Here is a 21,404-nt window from a genome sequence, read left to right on the forward strand (position 1 = left end):
GATTTTAAGCTTTAGAAGTAGGTACTGGGCTGTAATACTTTGTGATGAATAGACAGGGAACTATGCTTCTATTGAGGAGACTTGATGCTGTTACAGGCTAACACAATGCTATGCAGGCATTAAAATTATTGAATTTTAGAATCTCCTCTGAAGATGAAGAACAACAACTAAACAGAGAAGTTGCAGTTCCCCTGTAGCGTTAACAATGTTTTCATAAGGCATTTGTGGTATTGAGTGAGGTGGCATTTAGGTGCAGACCAGGAGATGTCCATTTGAAGTTTCATAGTTTAATTCTGTTTTCAAGTAGGCTTTGGTTATTCCCTAAACAAGGATAACAAATAATAGCAGAGAAGATGGTGTGTCTCAATCTGGAAGTGTGTGCTTAGAACATTCTCAGCCCAATTCTCAATAAAAACCAAGCTCCCAAGATGATCAGTTAGCTGTTTAAGACCTTGGGTTATGGTTAGTGTTTTGAGGAGTACTGTCTGGTCTTCGCAAAATGAGTTTATATAAAAATGTTTGTAGATCAACTGTAAATCTGTAAGTTGCTGGTTCTCAGTCAAGAAGAGAAAAGCTGTCTCTTGCTGAAGCTAGTTTGCTCTGATAGAATACCCATGAGAAATGATCTGTTTGGAGGGAATGGTAGTGGTGGTAAAGATTTAGAAGGGAGCATACCCTAAATGTAAGGCAGATGTTGGAGGGAAAGGCGGACAAATGCTTGAAGGCTGACAACATGAGCAAAGCAGAGATGGCCTGTTGTAAAAGCAGATGTAAGTAGGTGTAAACCCTTGTCCAGGGTTCAGCTGTCCAAGGCTCTGTTATGAAGCACAGATGCAAGTCCTTTGCTTAGCTTTGCTGAAAAAGTTTTTGAGCTGAGAGTAGGTGTCATAAAGCCATGTAATAATTACAATTTTTTTGTTTTTTTCTGAGATAGTAATGGCAAGTCACGGAGATGAGAAAAGTTCAAGTTGAGGTATGAGGGCAAAGATTTTTTGCAAGTTAAAAGATAACGATTAAAAAATACTGAGTATCAGCCTGTTCCGAGGAATAATGGGAGGCAGCCTTGCTCCATGTGTCTCACGATTGCCAAGCCAGTAGAGACGTGTGATGTGCCTACATCAAGGGGGTAAGTATGTAAATTCTCAGCTTGGCAATGTGTTAGTCCTGTCTATATGCTGATTACGTGATTAGCTAATATGTAGTGGTTGTATATGGTGCTTGCAGAGTCTTTGAGTATGGTAGAAGCTATTAAAACAAGTGATCCAGTAGAGGGGAAGGGACATCTGAGAGAGAGAAATACGCAAAGAGTGTTGAAGATGAGGACTAGATGATTGTTGTCCAGAAAAAAAAGAATAGGAAGATAGTTGTAGCAAGCTATATTTTTATATAGATTAGGGATGATCTGAGTGTTACAAAAGTTGTGAAAGTTCAGAAACTACTTAGAGGGCACTTTTGGGAATGGGAAAAGCCTGGGAAGAGTGAAAACTGCCCTTTTAGTGCTCCTCCAAGTGGAAGCGGTGGAATGGAGCAGGAGCTCTGCCAGGGCGAGGAGGAGACAGAGCATTGGGAGCACAGTCCCTTTGCATCAAACTTACCTGGTGAGAACAGAAGGAGGTTTTCCTGAAACAGCAGAACAAGAAGGATTAGAATAATTTCTCTCTGCATCCTGATTAGCAGATTACAACTCATGTTTGTTTTAAGGTTTTCAAAGCTACAGGTTTTCAAAGCAGGTTCTCCTTTATGTTGTAGATGAATTCTGATTAACAGCAGTGTTCTAAAGCTTATATCTTTCTGAGAAACAGGGATTTAATGCAGAAACACAACAGGGGTTAGACTGTATATATTCCTTCAGAAATATATTCCTTCCTTTGATACCTTGAAACTGGCTTCCAGGAGTTTTGCTGGAAATTCAAGCCATCATTACCTTCCTCTGTTGAAGCTCCAGTGAAGATGATGGATTATGAAGTTATTTTAAAAATCTCTGGTGATTTGAGATGCGAAAGAATCCAATGCTATTAATATTTAGTTATAATTTATTGCAAGTGGCTCTAGTTCCTCAAAACTGTCAAGCTGTGAAGTCCTGCTCAAATGTTATGCAAATTTTCTCTGATCCTGTAATAGATTCTGATTTCAATTACTATCTTCAATGCTGCTATTAGGATGTGATACTATCTTTACCAGCTTCTGATTACTGCTGCTTGCATGGGTATTGTTTCCTGTTCTGGGATTTCTGGGTTTTGCTCTGTCTTGCCAAAAGTGGCAATTTTTGTCTTACTGACTTGTCTGTACGCAGCTGCAGTGATTAGAGCTGCCTCAGCCAGATTTCATTTTAAAGAGGCATGAATATGTCTGTTTTAAAAAACGATGCTTAAATATTTATGATGCTTGCATTAAAAAAAAAAAAGTCACACTGTAGTAAATTAGTGTTTAAGGCACTCCTTGACCTGATGCAACTGTAGGTGAAGCTTGGTGCGTTTCCTCAGACTGAGCAGAACTAATGGTGAAATAGGTGCCTACCTTGGATTCAGCAACTGATCTGTAACCCTGTAATAGGAACATCTGGAGGAATGAATTAAGAGTGTAGTAGTCTGCTCTCCTCCAGAGTCACATACTGTTTTATTATGAGAGTTTAACCCCCCACAAACTTTTCAGCAGCATCAGTACAACAAAACACGGTCAATCAAAAGCAGTAAAACCTGGTTCCTTTCATTCCTAGGAATAAAAACTAACGGTCCTGCAAGTCAAGCTGAGATACCATCTGTTTTGCTGCAAAAGTGCTGTCCTACAAGCCAGGATTGTTTTTGAGAAGGTTTAAGAATATTTGCATGTAACACATACATTCATAAAAGGCTTCTAGAAACTTAGTAGAAATACAAACAAACTTCTAGAAATTGAATCTGTGCCCTGTAGGGTGCTTAAAGCTCAAACCAAGACTTGGAACTTGTCTGCTGGCTGAAAAATGTTACTTGAATTTTGTTGACAGATCAGCCTCCTGTGGGATGCAAGGCTTTCTACAAAAAGCTCTTATTTCCTTACTTTTTCCATTTTTTTCTCAAAGCAGAAACTTCTCCTTATTTCTCATTCTTAGAAAAATAATCTTAAAACCTCTGCCCCAAACATCATCCATTTATGCCACTTGCTGGTGAAAAATGGGAAAACCTCAACTTGAAATGTTCCCACTAAAAAAAAAAAAGGGGGGGTATTTCAAGCCATATCTAAAGAAACAACTTCAGAGCTTCAGTAATGTATACAAGTATTTGTGTGTTTTTTGAAGCAGCCCTATGTAGCTGGACAGCAGAAGCACTCTGTATGTGTGTGTGTTGGGGGTGAGGGGGAGGCTTGGAGATACTCAGCAGAATTTTAAATCTTTGTTTTTCTCTAGTCTGCTCTCATTTGCAAAGGTGCCCAGATTCAGATCAGAATGTAAAAACTCCAGGTGCCAGTATGAGTCCTTTTCCTTCTTCAAAAGGAAGAAATCATTTACCTGCCTCTCTGTGTGTTTTCAATCCTCATGTACTCATTGCTATATAATTGCTGATCTATGGACTTATCACTTTCAGGCTTAAATTCCATCAGCACAGTGTCAGTCCATCCATTTCTTCTACTGCTAACAGAAGGTACCTTGTCTCACAGAGCACAGTCAGATTTTTTTACAGATGTCCTTTTATTAAGCACCTGGATGTACATGTAATTAATGCACATGTAATTAAGATGAACTGCTGAAGACTAAGTCTTTCTTGATTTCAAAAATCTTGTTCATATTCAGAAAGCCTTAACCTATTTCTTATACACACTGACCACAACTTTTCCCTTCTCATCCAAAATAAATCCCTGCAGCTACATGTCACACTGGCCTATAACCTTTCTGGGCCCATTGCACAGTGGTCTTACCTTGCTTGATTTTTTTGTTTGTTTGGTGTAATCCAAGTTAGCCTCCTATAAATTTACTTTGATACCTAGTTCTGTTCATGATTTTTCTTTCTTTTACATCTTTTTTACATCTATAAATCTAGCTGTTTGTACTATCCCTGTTCAAGCAGTTCTTGTGGGTGTGATGTTTTTTTTTCCAGTTGTTACTAGGAAATTATTACATGACTTTGGAAATGGCATATCTTGGATTTTTTTACTGTTGTGAATTTATGTATATTTCTCTTTGTATGATGGTAACAGTGAAAATTAAAGTTAAATACAAAGTTGGCATGAAGCAATCGTATTTAAAATACTGTATCACCATTTTCTGATACAATCTTACATGGTCCCTCTAAGAGGTTTGCTTGGGAGTATATGTAAGCAGCGTAGCTCACTGGGTTCAGTGGCTGTGGAATATGGTCAGTTTATGAAAGGGACTCTATCCTAAAATGACATAATATTTTGCTTACATTGAAAGACTTCTTTAGATCAGCACTTCCTTCTTATAGGAAAATTTCTTTTCTTAAGTTTCTGGTTGAAATCTCTTTATAGCTTTCTAGTTTTTGTTTGCTCTTTCCAATGGCAGCACTCATTTTTTCTAAATTAATCACACCAAGGTTTCTTGGAAGTCTCTCTCATCAGGTAAGTTTACTGTTCCCTTGCTCATGGTCCTTCTCTCCTCTATCTCTGATCTCTTCCAAACATGCATGATTAAATTGTATGCAACATTTCAGCTGAGGCTTTAACAGTGCCTCATGGAATAAATATTAGTCTTTCCTGACAGCTACATCTTTGTTGCTCTTTTTGCCAGAATACAAGTGCCTTTGGATGCTTAACTTTCTCCTTATACAGAATTCACAGTGTGAGTGTAAATGTGTACTCTCATGCCTCGTTATAAACTGGAAATTCTGGTTTTCAGACTTGAGATGATTTTTCCTACATCGTAAACTTACAGCTTTAATCACACTCAATTTCTTATTTAGACCATCTTTCCCCCCTGCCCCCCAGCAAAGCCTTAATTAAATCATTTAAAATTTAAGGCAAGGTGTCCACAATTCTCTTGTTATGTCTTGGAAATATGTGAAAAGGCTTTCAGGCTTTTTCAGTGCACTTGCAGCTGATTTGTAAATCCATTTCATTTTCCCATCTGAAATAGGTGTCCTTGCTACTTGTATTTATGCCACCTTGATAAATATTCTAATATATGTACATATAACTGTTACAGGATCAGACATAGTTTTCCAGTAGTATCACAGGTGCACTTTTTAAATTTATCTTTCTGCTTGAACAGTTTGTTCAAGCAAAAATTCTACAAGATTGAACTGTATTTTCCAGTGCTGAAGAATTAATTCTTGACTGAATAAATATGCTGGTTTTGGCTGGGGTAGAGTTAATTTTTTTCATAGTAGCTAGTATGGGGCTATGTTTTGGATTTGTGCTGGAAACAATGTTGATAATACAGGGGTGTTTTCGTTATTGCTGAGCAGTGCTTACACAAAGTCAAGGCCTTTTCTGCTTCTCACGCCACCCCACCGGCGAGAAAGCTGGGGGTGCACAAGAAGTTGGGAGGGGGCACAGCCAGGACAACTGACCCCAACTGCCCAAAGGGCTATTCCATACCATATGGCATCATGCTCAGCATAGAAAGCTGGGGGAAGAAGAAGGAAGGGGGGGACGTTGGGAGTGATGGCGTTTGTCTTCCCAAGTAACTGTTAGGCGTGCTGGAGCCCTGCTTTCCTGGAGATGGCTGAACACCTGCCTGCCCTTGGGAAGGAGTGAATTAATTCCTTGTTTTGCTTTGCTTGCGTGCACGGCTTTTGCTTTCCCCATTAAACTGTCTTTATCTCAACCCATGAGTTTTCTCACTTTTCCTCTTCTGATTCTCTCCCTCCTCCCACTGGGGGGGAGTGAGCGAGCGGCTGTGTGGGGCTTAGTTGCTGGCTGGGGTTAAACCACGACAGTAAATAAAGCAGAAGCGCATTGACTTATGCATCCATCCCACTGGAGGGGGAAAAGAGTTTGAATACTTTTTTTTTTTTTTAAATGTTGTGCAAGCCAGTCTTTTTGCAGGCAGATACTTGCTGATGAAGTTACAATGGTGGTAATTTGTGATTAGTATTCACTATTCACAAAATAGTATTCACTATTCACAAATAGTGAATAGTTACAATACAACTATTTTAGGAAAAATAAATCTATTGGTAAAAGAAAAAGGTCAATAGATTTTTTAAAAAATTTTTTAACATAACTTTGCTTCTTAATTACCTTTTTAGGCTGTACTCATTTGGGACTCCCTGAAGCTGTGAGTTCATCTAGCAAAGGTGGTCTTAGTCATACTGCAGTGAAGCCTTTTATATTATGAATATTGAAGGTATTTTTTACTTTGCTTATACCTCCAAGTACTTACTGATTTAAATCCTCATTGCAGTGATTATCATAAATAAGTGTTTGCTTCAGAGGTCAAGTTTGAGAGAGTGAGAAAGGGGCATGAAGGTTTCTTAAATTTTTACAAAAAGACGATTGCAAACTTATGCCTCTGCTTACCAATACCAGGCAACTAAGCCCCTGCTGGCAGACAAAGGCAGGACCAAAATTCCTGCTGATTTCAGAGCAAGAAGTAGAGTTTACAAATAACAAACTCCAGTATAAAACAAACCTGAATGATGACTATTTGCAGCACAGTCTGAAGTAAAGCATTCAACAGAATTGTAATGAAAGGCTAGCAGTATGAATACTGGGAAGGTTATTGATATGGTTGGAGCTTATATGCTTTCTGCTGTGGAGCAGATTTGATTTCAGGATAGGTGGAGGAGGGGGTATAACTGTGGTAAGATAAGTGTCCTAATGAATATATACTGAGTTGGAATCTAGATTGAAGCAGTTTCTTTGCATGGAAATGTGTACCCATAATGAAATGTCTGAGTAGATAACACAGAATTGAGTAGTAAATTAAAAAACAAAACAAGAACAAAATAAACTCTGCTGTACTGTGAAAGCTCTGCTTTACAAATCAGCTTTAACAAGCTTATGAATTGCCTAGTGTTCATTTTAGATGTCTTTCCCTAGTGTCCAGATTCTGTTGTGAAGGGTGAGAAAGCTGCTAACTGGACTGTGTTGGATTCACTCAGTGAAGAGGCTGAATTATAGTTCTCAGTTTGTATGAGGGCTACTTTCTGTACTCTGCTTTTTGATATTCCAGTGACATCCCCGGGAACCTTGTGCTTTCATAGTCACTGAACTCTGCAGTTATCTATTGCTTAAGATCACTCTTTCCTAACAATCAGCTTTGTTTAGTGGGAAGTTGAGATTTGACTTCTGCCTTTTGCCTTGCTCCTTTTCTTTTTCTCACCTCATCAGTTTGTTTTACTTTTTTCACTGTCTCTGTCCTTTTTTTCCCTATTGCTTTCCCTGAGTTCCCTGTGACCCCCTTATCTCTTTTATACACATTAGAATAACCAGGCAATGAATTTTGATGATTAAGTGAAACAGTCCTGTGTGTTAGAATTTGTATTCCATCAAGGCTGATGATCAGATGTATGAACTGCATTTCCAGTTCTTATTTCAGGCTGTCTGCACCATTGGGAAGACCTTGTCCACTGTACTGGTTACATTTGGCTTGCATATGGTAAGAAAACTTGCAATTATTGAGACACCTGCACTTATCTAACAAAAGGTTTGCATGTGTTAGGGGAGCTGGAGCTCCACTAAGAGGAGTGCATGCAGCTGTCAGGCAGACACTTGGCATCAGGCCTGGGTGCAGCTCTAATGACAGTGAAGGTGGTGAGATGGGGCAGCATGGAGAGATGTGCGGCGATGCATGATGTGGGCCAAGCCAGGCAGCACTGGCAGAGTTGTTAAGGCCCCTGTGGTAAAATAGATCAGCTACGCTTGACGCTGTTGGCATAAACAAGAGATGTTTTCTGCCTTTCCATCTGACCCACTGAGTACGTGAAAAAAGTGTAACTTGCATCGGCTTAAGCTTCCAGGTACTTATTAATGCTCTCTTCCTGGTAGCTTGCACGTAGTGTATGTTTTTATTTCTGAATTTGACTTTATATATTTCTATTGACATTTTATTTCTAATGCTACTTACTGACATATTTCTATTTACATATTCCATTTCTTTGACTTTACATATTTCTAATTCCTAGGAAGTAAGGCTTCTCAATGATGTGCTAGCTGCACTGGGAGAGTTGACTTTTCTCACTTCAAGTAACAAGTGTGGATGTCCGTCTTGATTGTACAGATGACAGCTGAACTATGGCTTATAAAAAGGTCCAGTAACTTTCTTCTGGGAGTCTGTAAAATACACTCTGTGTAGTGTCTTGTGTGTGTGTGACAACAGAAACGTAATGTTGTTCTGCTTCTCACCTCTTGCCTCTAACATATGGTTTCCATAGGCATATCTGTTAAGCACCCGACTTAGCTATTATTAGGTTTGGTCCCTAGCTGAAGGGTCTTAAAGGCCATGCAATCTGACAACAAATAGCTAGACAATATGTACGATCTCCATGGGTAAAGTATAAAAATATATCCTACTAAATATCATGTTAAAGCTGTGTCCTCAGTCAGACTTGAATTTTGAAGAGCGGATTTGTGGCAAAAACGTCTGAAAAATCTCTGCCTACTGCAGCTCCGCAGGGTTGTGTTGTGGCCTGGCTCAGGCTGTAGATGGCAACGTTGCTGCACGCGAAAAGCTGCCTTGGGCTTGCTTCCAGTTGCCTTACTGTGGACAGAACTGTTATCCTACAGGCTTTTGAAAGCATATATTTGATGGTAGGATTTGGTAAGGGTTTGATAGAGCTCCCCTCTCCCTAGAATTAGTATTAGGAAGAAACATGGAGAGAGGTGTTGGATTTTTTTTTTTCCTTTGTGCAATGGTGCTTTGAAACCCCTTGGTTACACAGCTCTTTCTCTCTGATAGTGCTAATAAAGACTGGGTCTCTTATTTCAGTTCCCAGTTAGAGCTGCATGTGACAAGGAATTTCTTAAAGGATTTCCTTATTTTAATCTTTGGGGTTTCTGTTGTATTTTCTGTGATACTCCTAACAAGGCTACTATAGCCATAATGTATTTCGGAGGATACTGACATTGAAAGCCTACAGTTTTCCGATTTTTGTCACCTTAAACATCTAAATTCACTCTTGGAACTTTAAAATGATGTTTTTCCCTGCAGAAAGAGGATGTCACTGGCAGAAAAGGGAATGGGTCTGCTCCAGTACGAGGGAGGGTGCAGTATGAGGTCCTTTGGGCTTAGCCATGTTCTGAAACAGTGGGAGGACAAAAACCTGAGCTAAGGAGTTAGAGCTGATGAGTGACCAAGGATCAATGGTAAAACCAGTCCAATAGAAATCGGTTTTACTGGGGTTTTTTTGAGTCTTACCTGAGAGGAACATCTGAAAGTCATCTCCTTTGCTTTGGAAAACTTCTGTTTTCCAAAACAAACAAATACCACACTTAGGTATGTCTGTCTTGTTTTTGAAATTGAGCACTTGAAACATAAGTTAGCGAATGGATCTACAAAAAAATAGAGATCAAGGCGCTCTGAAATCCTTCAGACAACTCATTTCCAGACTCCCTAGAGTGTACTAAAAGGCCCTTAGCTGTAGACATCCTGCTTCCCAAATCTGGTGATAGAGTGCGGGGAAGCCAAAGGGGAAATGGAGGGGGGGAGAAATAGAGTTATTTATTAGCAATCAGGAGAAATCTTAGTTCTGAAATGGTGAACTTACAAATGTAAAGGGTCTCAAAAAGTGATCTGTTTTTATTACAGTCTCCACAGATATTCATTAAAACATGTTATGCACAAAAAAGCCTCTAAAATCTTGAAGGGAGCAGGGGAACATCGCTATTGAAGTTAAAAAAGCAAAAAATACCCTTGTGTAGGGAAACAAATTGTAAAATACAAGTGTTGCCATAGTGATATAAGTTAAAGCCCTGCAAATACTAGGGCAAATGAACAAATTATTATTTGAACCTGTTAAGAGTGTAAATGGAGGATAAGAATCCTGACTATCCAAGGTAAGCAAACCATGAGAAAAAGTGGGAAGTCTTTGTCGTAATTTGCACCATGCTCATGAAATGATAAAGTTCTTCAAAGAGTTGTTGTTGTATGTTTATGAAGTCTGAAGTGGAATAAAACCACTTTACTGATGAGGGGGGAGGAGTACAGAAGGACATAGCCACAAAAGTGGGTTTTGTTTGTTTGCAAAGTAACCTGAACAGGCAAAGGAACTTGCTGAGCTTACAGTAATCAACTATTTTGAACGGAAATAGTTCATAATCACATGAAAAAGAAGGCAAACACTGTTTGGGTGTTTTTCTTCTTTGAAGGAACATATTAAGGAAATGTTACTTTCCTTAGCATGTGGTATTTTCCTCTCCAAAGTAAACTTACACAGTTTTGAGATTAAAGAGAAAAACATCAAGAAAGCCATTAATTCATTTATCAGCTATAAAGAGGATCTGAAACACAGCCAGCAGTAAAGGAAGGTTTAGTCCTACTAGTTTGTCTTGGTACAAATTTGGGTTGGATGTTCTTGGAAAGCAATGATATTTCAGTTTGTCACGGTTGCTTGTTCCAGTCAATGGTTATGGGCAATGCCATTTTGCTTCCACTGCTTTTGCAGTAGCCATCTTATTACTTCCTGTTTTTTAATATATTTTAGAGATCACAAATGCTCCTGGAGCTTTTGTTCCTAGAAGCTGTGCTGCAGTTGTTGATATCTGGTTCATTTATGTCTGACAGATGACCCTGAGCTATTGAGAAACTACCTCTGCATAAAATACATGAAGCCTTAAGCTAAATAGTCTTATTTTTCCTCATCCATGCAGAATAAGTTAGTTGCTTATTCTAGGAAATGTAAAATGACTGCCTCTTAGGGATTGTATTTGGACATGTTATAGGCTTTTACTATTGCTAGAATGGTTATAATGTACAAATGAATCAGATAAACCACTTTAACTCCACCTGAGACCATAGTCACATTTTGTATTAACTGTGTACTGGGTAAATAGACCCAATATGATATATATGCTCTTCTTTTTATTAAATAGTCTCTATAGTATACTGACATGTGTGTATATATAATATATCCTAAACATTTGTCCCATAAAGCCAGTACTTGGCCCATAAGAAAAATGGCACACAAAGCCCTCGTATGTCCCATATATGATCTAGTTACAGCTATATTCCCAATTTAAGTGGAGACATTTTAAATTTGATTTTTTTCCCCTATTTTAGTTAGCAGCAGAAGTCCTTTCTATGTAAAATTTCTAATGGCATTTAACATTATTTGATTTTAAAGGCTATGCATAAATATAGACTATTTTTTTCTTTTCTTTTTTTTTCCTTTGATCATATGCGTGGGACTTGGTGTCAGCCAGCATGGCTGTTTCTCGGAGTGAAACTGCCCATAGAGAGCAAGCAGCTGCCCTGCAGGAGTGCTCAGAAGTCTTTTCTCAGCTGGTCTGAACTCTTTGCTCCTATCTGGAAAGTCTCTTCAGTCTCAAAAATAGTCATGGGAAGCTCTGGGAGTGTCCTCTTTCTAGCTTTCCTTCCAGTCTTTTATTCAGTTGTCCTAAGCATAAAGGCAGCACGTAAACCTTCCAGTTCTATCATATGGTTGTAAGCCTTTTACGGGTGGCCAGCAGCTAAGCATCCACACAGCTGCTTGATCGCTCCCCCCAGTCTTTATTGCTGAGCATGATGTTTTTGGGAAGCTTTGATAAGTTTTCTACCCAGAAACATCTGGTTAGACATGCCATAAGGACCTTACCTTCTGCTGTTTTTTCAAGCTCTTCCTTGCACAAAATACTTGCTGAACCATTGCCATAAGCTATATGAGTCCCTTTAGAGGGCAAAACTGGCTGTTCAGATATGACCTTTTAGAGGTGGTTTCCTGGCACAATCTGAAATAAATCATGATCTGTAAGGACAGAATACAACCTTTTGGTAGACATAAGCCTGAAGCATGAATCCCCACCCCTAATTCTTATTTTAGGTGTGCAATTTAGTGTGGTTTTGTGATGACAAAATGGCTGAAAAAACCCTATGTGGTTTCATTCTTGTTTAAGAGTCTTGTTGTCCAGGCTGGATTATGTAGTGAGGACAAGGTTCATTAGCAGTTACATTGCCTGCTATTGCTTTGCAAAGATTTGATGGGTTGTCTCGGCCTTCCTGCTTCTTGTGAAGAATGATAGAATCCCTTGAATGATCACTTCCCCCTTATTTCAAAGAAATAAGGGACAGTTCCTAAAAGCTAAAAATGATTCAGCTTAGGTCAGTCCTATGGATGACAGCATGGGCATGTAGGACTTGACTGCTTGCATCATGTGTGGCATTCTTTGGAAGTGGAGGTGTAGCACAGGGGTGGGGTGAGTTGACTAATTTCTGCAGCAATTAACTACAGTGCACTGGCTGCTAGGCAATAAGCAATCTAAGTACTGCACCTGGTGTACTTGAGTCTTTTTGGAGCAGGTGAGTGCTAGGTCAGTGATAAGCCTCTGCACTGTTCATCTGTGAGTAAATGTCATCTACTAAGGCTGTAAATCATGTTGAATTTTCAGAAAAGAGGAAAAATTGGGCACTGAAATGTAATGTCTACTTGAGAGCCCTGTGTCAAAGATGGTTTTCAAATGTTAATTAACCCTTATCTCAAGTGAGATGTGATTGTTTTCAAGAAAGGGAAATATGAGGAGAGGTGGAAGGGGGAATAACTTTTTTATCCAACACAGTAGCGTTGAATTCATACTTTGTTTATACAGTGTTCAACAGAAAGGGCCTTAAGCAATAACTGTGAACGAGGATACTAGCACACCATCATATTTGATGATTAACAGATATTTGCAAAACATCTGTGTAGCTTTCAGGGATAGGTGTGATTGGTAAAAGACAGGTATAAGACTCTGATGAAAATAAAATGAGACAAAACATATTTCCTGGTATTAGCGTGGAACTGAGGCAGAGCTGATGATTGATTTTGTTCCTCTTTCTATCTTAGGAGTCTGAAAAGGGGCGCAGCGCATCTTCTGCTGACTCCCACTATGTAAAATGTAAAACCTATTGCAAATTTTTTGACCTAGTTTATTAAAAGTCGATACCTAAAGTTGACTTTCATTTCCCATTGATCTGTATGTACTCGGTTCATTCACTGTTCACGTTACTGCCTGGCTGCTTAATAGGCCACAACTTAAAGGACAGTGCTGCGCAAGCATGCTTCTGCTCAGACATTAACTCTTTTTTTTTTTTTCATGTTTTCAAAGCTGTCTGTAACATGCTTCATAGGAAGGGGAAGCAAAGATAGGGGAGGGTGCTTGAGGACGATTTGGGCTGATGCATCCCTAGTGACACCTTGTGGAATGTTTCACAGAATCTTCTATATGACTCATTTTTCAGGAAGAAATAAACTGAAAGGCTTGTTGGGCAAAAAGTTGCCCAGATACTCCACATGGGATATGGTTAAACTTCTGCACCCATCTGTAGTTTTTCAGGATTGTCTTTGTAACTTGTAGTTACTAGACAGGATGAAATACAGAACATCAAAGATGCTGTTTGGCAACTAAGGACAGCAGAGAACTGAAAGATGACACTTTTGTTGTCAGATTTTATGGTGACTGTTGGATTTTCCTTCAATGCAGTTTCTGGAATTACTACTTTGCGAGCCAAATCTTCAGATTTAAAATTGAGATTTCAGAACTGATAAAGCAAACTATTTGAATAGGTAGTTAATGAAATCAACTAAGCAGAAATCTAGCAATTCTTAGGATTTTTATTGTTAGAGAAATTCCATTTCTTTACACACTACAAGCCAAAAATATTAGGCTATTTGTCCCAATCTTAACTGATTTCGTTGTTGTTGATATTCTCTACTGTCGTCTCTTGGAATAATTTATGCTCTAACTCCAGCATAAAGTCTCATTTTATACCTTTTAAATTAGAATGCTGGAAGAACACAGCCATACAAACTTGCCTTTGGATGAAAACAAAGCTGAAATATTTGCATGTTGCTTTTTTATTTTTTAACCAGTTCAGTTTAAAGTCTGATGCTACCTCCTCAAGACATCGTTAAATATCATCAAAGTGATTTCTCCATTTTCCTCAACATACAATATTAGTTAGATCAAAAAGTTCACGTTTACTCCTACAGTCCAGAAATTGACTTGAGTTTCCCCAGGTATTAGTCAGGACTGCACAATTCATTATGCACTGACACTGTCTGTACAGGCATCTAGCGACTTGCTCCTCTCTTGAATTGTCTGGTCTTGTACTTGGACCTTCCAACAGACTTAGCAGGTTGGTATGCTCCGTGAGTGTGCTGGGTACATTGCCTTGTAAGAAACATTTTGCTGTTGGAGACTCTGTAGCCTGGTAAATGGGACTTCTGCTGTTAGTAGTAAAAAGCTATAGGTGTTGTACTGGCCTGATAATGGAGTGTCTCAGGGCTTGTCTGGCCTTTAGCTAGCTTTTGCTGTGGATGTTGCTTAATAGCTAGGCAATTGTTTATTCTTGACGTATCTGAGCTTTGGTCTGTAAAAACTATTTATACAAATATCTGAGAACTTAGATGAAATCATTTAACAAACAGTAATCCTTTAGTTGGGGCTGGGGTGGACTGTGTTGTAATTTGAAACTTAAACTGGTAGCTGAGTACGAGAGCTGTCTGTGTTAAGAAAACATAAATGTAACCCAGAGGGACCCCCAACACCAGTGATGAACTCCTCCCAGTGAAGAACTTGGGGTGCTGCTGATAAGCTGCCATACCCCCTGGTGTTTTGGCATGAAGAAGACTGGTGCTGTTGCGTTCAGGACCCAGCGGGATACTGAAAGAGCGAGTATAATGCCAGAGGAAAAAAAAGAGTAGGTACTAGGAAGTTTGTATATGTAAATCTTAACTGTATTATTAACCATAAGTGTAAGTGGACTAATAATAATAACTTGTGTTTTAGTTAGAATGCTAAGATTTTAATTAGATTAACTGTTTCCCTGGATTTTAGACTGATAGCATATACAGTACGCTTTATAGAACAGCTGAAAATAATTACTGTTCTTACTGACTTGTTTGGTTATACACTCAGACCCCCAGTCCTGTCCCTGGAACAAAAAAAGTACCAAAACGTTTAACTGATCTTTCACAAACAGCAGCTAAAGTGGAAACTCTGTAAACAGCCTCCTGGCTTTTGTTTTTTGACACAGGCTTTTTTTTCCCCCTCCCTAAGGTGAAAGGATAAAGTCATTTGAAGCAAGTTCACAATGCAGACCCAGCTACTAATTCAACAAGACTTCCAATTAGACTGGTCTTCTAATGACGTATTCTCAGTGAAGAGTGATAGAGGTAATGCATCTGACATAAGCGGGTCCTGTGGACTTAACTGACACTGAAGCTTATTTTTTCCTTGAAACATTAAACACAATACAGGCCAGCACCAAAAAAAAAAGAGTAGATGAAGACATATTTAACTGTTCAAAGCATTTTGGCATGCTGCTTCAACTTTGTTTCCTTGTTTTCTACTGCACCAAGGAAGAGTAACTTCCTTTTAATTTCTTCAGCTAGGAAATCTAGTAACTCATCAGCTTTAAAAATAACAACTATCACGGTGTCATCTTCACTGGCTATGTGCCACTGAAGTTCTTCTTAGATTTTGAGGACTAGCAGTAGTCTTAAATCCATAAGAAGGCTGTAGGCTGAAAGTTGCCCTTTTCCTCTGCAGGGCACGTGAGTGATATGAAAAATGACAGTTAGATGCTTGTTTCTGCGCCAGTGAGGGTAATAGTGAACTTTACCTCTCAGTTGAGTGGGTTCAGGACCACGCTGTAGATGCAGGACAGATGCAGAGTAGAAGAGGACTGGAGAAGACCATTCCCAAAGGTGCTCAAAATCCAAGTGTGCACAGCTGATGAGGCAAACCTGGGCAGCAGAGAGAATAATGTGAGTGGTAAAAACAGTTGTTATTTCTTTTGCAGGCTAATATTTGAAAAAATGAATGTTTTGCTGAGCCAAGTCTTTTGCACCCCGGAAATAGCAGAGTCCTGTGTGCATGTGGCATACCTGCATACAAGAAAATATCTATTATAAGCTCTTTAAAATTAAAAATAACTGCTAGTAAAGAATAAGATTGTGTTAATAAAATAATAAGAGAAATACTGTGGTTTCACTGAACATACCTTCCAAATTTCTGCTTCATTTGCTTTTCTTTTATATAGAGAACATTTTTCTGCTCTCTGCTGTTATTTCTGGGTAATTTGGTACTAAGTTTTGTGTTTTGTTTTTTTTTTCTTCACAATGTGTTGGCCTCTCCTTTGGCATAACAAGACAGCTTCATTATGTAAAACGCATTTGAGTTGGCTAACGTAAAACTCAGTATCTGGCTCATAGTAAAGACCAGGAAAAAACGTAGTGATGTAATTCATTCAAGGCCTACATGAAATGATCTCACTGAGATTATTTTTACATATTATCCCCTTAATAAATGCTAACATTTTCTGTGAAGGAAATATCTTTCATAATGAATTTTCTTTTCTTGCGGTGCTTTGAAGGTAACTTAGATATTGTCTTCAGTACAGCTCTGCAAACTGCTGCAAACCCTGAAAACATGAATGTCAACCTGTTAAAGGGTTGATCCCTCCAGTTATTTGTTTTACATGCTAAGTACACTAAAAATGTCTTTTAAATGCCTGCTGGTGGTGCTAAATGAGGTCATGAGAAAAATAGCACAATAGGGGAATCGAAGAATAGCAGAATTCCTTTTTAACGCTTGAATCAATATATGACATCAGCTGGGGTAATTAGTGTGAATGAACTAAAAATGCAAGGGGCAAAATTATATTGATTTCTATAGTTAATAGTATAGTTTATATTTAGATGTTAAACAAATACACACACTTATGCTCCTTCTAGTGAATGTATATCTGGTATTAATTCAATTAATTTTGCTGGTTTGATTATAAGCTTTTTCCGAGAGACAGCCTGATGAATGGCATGAATAGGAATTCATTGCTTCCCAGAAATATGTTAAAAATAACCTATAGAGTTACTCTTTCTCATGTTGAATTTGCTCTTCCTTAGTCCATTGTGGTGTTACACACCTTACTCTCTGTGTGTGTATACGTATAGTATTATTTAGAAATAAATTTTAACTTTTTAAAATAAATACATTTAGATTCACTTTAGAGTGAAACACTCAGAAATAGAAATGATGAGACTCACTTGCAGCTGACGTGATTTAGATGGACTCAGTACATAGCTCATTGTCCTGTCTGCTAAAGGTGTGCTGTTCTGAGGAAAAACTGGTAGGGGAAAAAAAAACCCAAACAATTAAAAAATATTTTCTGTTCAAAACCAAGTATTTAGAAAACTTTAATCAATATCTTGGTATCCAAGAGTTCATTTGTGAGAACCTTCTGCTGATTTTCACCTACTGATTGTAGGGAGCTTTTTCCCTATTTAGTGGTACTGGAGTAACTATTTTGGCTAGATGTGTGGAAGACCTGTTTCCTGTCGCTTGCTCTCATTTTGTGAAAAGTGCGAAGTCTGGGGATAACTGAAGTCCTCTGTGCAGCACCACTTATAAAATGGATCTCTTTTCTGTCCTCAAAGTTATACACTGGTTGCAGCTTCACCCATCTGGCATCTCAGCCGGCTGCCTTGCCCCAGTCAGAAGAGTGTGAATCCCAGCTAACCCTGGGGGAACAGAGCAGGCAAGACTGAGCAGGCTGAAACAAGTTCTTACACTAGCAAGAGCTTGACCTCCAGCAGCTCGCCTCTTTGCAAATGGCTCTTGATGTGAATTCTCACGCTGGAGCTTTTTGCTGGCAGAAAGCCCTTACTTGGTACGAGCTCTGCCATTTGGTTGGGCACTATAGGAGAGGACTACAGGGGAACAGACCTCAGGAGCTCTGATCCCAGAATGGCTTGTAATCGAGTGTGTTTTGGGTGTATGGCTAGTTGATTTCAGCTGAATTTTGAAGCCAGTTTCAATGATTTTCCAGAATTGAAGCAGTAATACTAGACTGGAGGAGAATGACCAAGCAGAGGCTATACTGCATGAGCACTCAGAAGCAGGTAGGCAGCTGGGAATGCAAAATGAGATGCTGCCTGGCAGGCAGGCATTCAAGCCATGGATGTGATCAGAGCCCAACATAAGAAAGTCTGTTTTGGGGCAGAGGGGGAGAGTAGTTGTCTTTATCTGGATTGCATGATTTAACACAACTGTGGTAATAGTTGGGGCCTTCTTAAGGGAATATTTTTGCAGAAAAATGCTGACTTGGTGAAATAGAAGCTAGTCCCACTGTCCCTTGCCATGAAAAAGTTATTTTCTCAGATCTAACGAGGAATGAGGGAGGACTGGGCCACTGCTGCAGCAGGGATGGAGGTGAGAAGGATGCTGTCCCCAGGGGCTGCTCTGCAGAGGTTCAGCAGCTGGCTGAGACACAAATACAGCAAGGGCAGCAACAAACTCAGAGCGAGGCTGTTACTCCCCAACACTTGCCTTTTGTCATCCTTGGGGTAAGGAGGTCAGAGCACCTGCTGCATAGGGGGCTGGAAAGGGGGCAAATGGGTGCACAGCAGGTTCCAGTGTCTTCCTGTGCCTCACGTTGCCTGAAAGCAGAAGCACTGGTCTCAGTGTACTTCTCCGCAAGGGCGGTGGGGCTGAGCTGAGTACTTGTCCAGTGTGTGTGAAGAGTGGTAAAGGAAAGGCTAGCTGTTGTCTGAGCTAGAGCCCAAAGCATATGCATATTGATTGATCTGAGGCCAGTGGTTGTATGTCCTACTCCTTCCCTTTGGCCCAGTATTTGCCCCCTTTCATTTTCACCAGAAAATTAATTCTGCACCCAATAAAACTTCTGTTGTAATTAGTATGTTTCTGCAGAAGAATTGTGGGTTTAATGAATTGTCATTTCCAAACAGACCAGTTTTTAGAAAACTTTCACCTAGCTTTATTGCTGGGCCTACAGGTGAGGAGACTATAGTGGTGGAGATGTAGCAAGATAAATAGCTTGAAGAAGAGAGATTGGAAAAGAAGACTGAAAAGAGATTTGAAAAAGACTTACTGTTTCTTTCTTGCCCAGAAGAATATTTTTATCTGCCTGTGTATAAATGTAATGAATATAAATTTAGCTTGGTCCTTTACTGACTGAGAAGGAAGAATCGGAGACATCAAGAAAATGCTGTGGATTCTCTTCCAGCATAGCACAGCTTGTACTGATTTTTTTTTTTTTTTTTTTTGCTTTGTCTAAACACACATCCTTTCCTTCCCTTGCATGCCTTGTTCCTCTGGCATTCTCCCCCTCCCTTCCTTAGCCACCCAGGCCTCTGCTTCTGTGGGGTTGTGTGATTAGTCCTTTAATTGATGCCCTTGATTCTATTCATAGTTTTCTTTGTTTCCATGTCTTTTCTCTAGATGCAAGCATTGGGCTGTCTGAGCCTGAGAAAAGTAAAAAGGGGTGTCTAATACCTGAATCTAGAAGTCAGTCCAGAGGACCTGTTCTATTAAAAAGCCATCCACAAAACTCTGCTATGAAAGAGTAACAGTTTTACAAAGGGGTGAGTTTGACCTCTTCTAATTTATGTAGTCATGAAGGTCACAAACAAGTTGGTGGAAGTGTTGGCCAGTTCTCCTACAGCAGCTGCTGTGGAGAAATGAAGCTGTTTGATACCCCTCATATTGCTTTCCTTTTAATTAACGTATATTTGCAATGCCTGCTTACCTCTCACTTTCTATGCCCAGTATTTGAAACCGGGAGGTTTGAATTGTTGCTCAATTTCATGGTGTTTTGTTTTTGTGCTAACAGTCCTGGTAGATGGCAGAGGCAGAAGACAGATTGACTTTCTGGTATTGTTTCCTGTTCCCAGCTCTCTGCAGTGAAGAAGTAGAACTTACATAGCTAAACTCAGTACAAAGATGATACCTAAATACAACTATACTCAGTCAGCAGTAATTTCTTTTGTTGGAGGACCGAGTGCAGTAGCTACATTAAGCTGTGCAATTTTCTTACACCTCCTGGACAGAAGTAGACAGATGGTGTGACTTGGTGAGGTAGCACTCTAGTTCAGTGGCAGAACAACCCCTGGTTTTATCCTCTACCTGCTGGTCTTCCCCCCAATAACATGATGCCACTGCAAATGTACTGGTGCACCAGTGCTCTGCGAGAACCTCATGCACTGGGCAGTCACCCAGTTACTAAAAATCCTAATTGCTGTCCTTTGTATTCAAGGCAGAAGGCGTCCCCTGTTTGTACAGCCTACATATGAAACATCCCACGTAGTTTGTAACCATCCTCCTGCTTTCACTGTGCGTGGGAGTTTATCTTTACTAGAAACAGTAATTGCAAAAATGACCTTCATACTTACTGAAAGCAGTAGACTGCTCCGCTCTGACTCATGGAATGAGCCCAGGTATTGGGTAATGGCTTGCTGCTTGATAACATGTTTCTCTATTGTCTTGTGCAATAGTTAAACCGAAGCCTAGTTCTGTGTCAGATACAATATTGTAGGCGATGTGTACGATGGTTCTGTCTCTACCAGAATCTAGGATGAAGCGAAAACTACAAAACCACTGCTGACTGATGAAAGCAGCCTTGCGTTGGCTCAGCTGGGTTTCGGAGCGAAGGCTCACATTTCAGCATGTCTTCTAGTTTCGGTTTTAGAATAACAAATCCAGTTTGGATCATGCATCTCTAGCTGAAATAAAAGCCATTACTTTTATTCCATAATCATATTGCTTCCCTAGTGGGTCCTTGGGCTCCCTCTTTGCTGTCAGCTTAGCTGATTTTTGTTTTCTGTAATGTTCATTGGTGTTTTACTTCAGTAGGAAATCCCCTTCTTTAAATGCTTTGTAATGAGTCACTGCTGCTGTTTGCTTCAAACTGAAGGGGATTCCAACTATAAAATTATATTATTGCTAAAATATAATCCTGTTCCATTGCGTAGGTTGTAGTTTAAAACAGAGAAAGGTTTGGGGGAGTTGTAGGGTAAGCAAGCAATTTTGTTGCTAGTTTTGTTTATTAAATTGGGGATTAATGACAATTCCAGTAAGAAGTAAGCAGTTTAGAAGTTTAATAGAACAAAACCTATCTCAAACTGAAAATATTATTCAGCAGTTATGTATCTCTGAGGTTCTGTAAAAAAAAAAAACACCAAAAAACAATCCCAACTAGAAATAGTTCATGTGTTCCCAGTAATGAATATTAAGATTTGTTCAGCAAGAAGCACAGTTTGGTTTGGTCTTTTTTTGTGTGTGTGTGTGTATGTTCATTATGGATTCAAAATTTAATTGCATGGGCATGTAATATTGCTTTGAATTTCCTTCTTTCATTATAAATCTGACTATCCTCATATCTATATTGCTGTTGGTTTAGCCCCTGTTGCTTTAAGCTGCAGTCTTCTGAAACCATCATCTATTGCTTTCTTTTATCTACAGTAACTGCTGCAACTCTCTGTCATGCTGGAGTTTTGATCACATTTCAAACCTCTGTGTGTGCACACAGGAGATGGAAA

The 21,404-nt window shown here is 39.3% G+C and overlaps 1 protein-coding gene across 14 annotated transcripts in view; it reads left to right on the forward strand.

The window, feature by feature from the left end:
• Positions 1-21,404, forward strand: part of TNIP3 (TNFAIP3 interacting protein 3) — a 106,036-nt gene that overhangs the window by 1,242 nt on the left and 83,390 nt on the right. For 4 of the 14 annotated variants that reach the window (XR_012042509.1, XM_072861621.1, XM_072861615.1 and 1 more), the window contains exons 3-6: positions 931-1,126; positions 6,183-6,280; positions 7,475-7,534; positions 8,061-8,184. Coding sequence is in view for 6 of the 14 variants with exons in the window: in XM_072861621.1 (XP_072717722.1) it covers positions 8,170-8,184 (15 nt within the window). In the remaining 8 variants the exon portion in view is untranslated. Of the gene's footprint in view, positions 1-930; positions 1,127-4,723; positions 4,772-6,182; positions 6,281-7,074; positions 7,535-8,060; positions 8,185-15,126; positions 15,243-15,746; positions 15,837-17,925; positions 17,970-19,308; positions 19,452-20,287; positions 20,304-21,404 lie in introns of those variants that run through there. The other 10 variants (XM_072861622.1, XM_072861630.1, XM_072861616.1 and 7 more) reach the window with 9 other exon arrangements.

The sequence above is a fragment of the Ciconia boyciana genome, chromosome 5, assembly GCF_034638445.1.
Source record: "Ciconia boyciana chromosome 5, ASM3463844v1, whole genome shotgun sequence".
NCBI lineage: Eukaryota > Metazoa > Chordata > Aves > Ciconiiformes > Ciconiidae > Ciconia > Ciconia boyciana.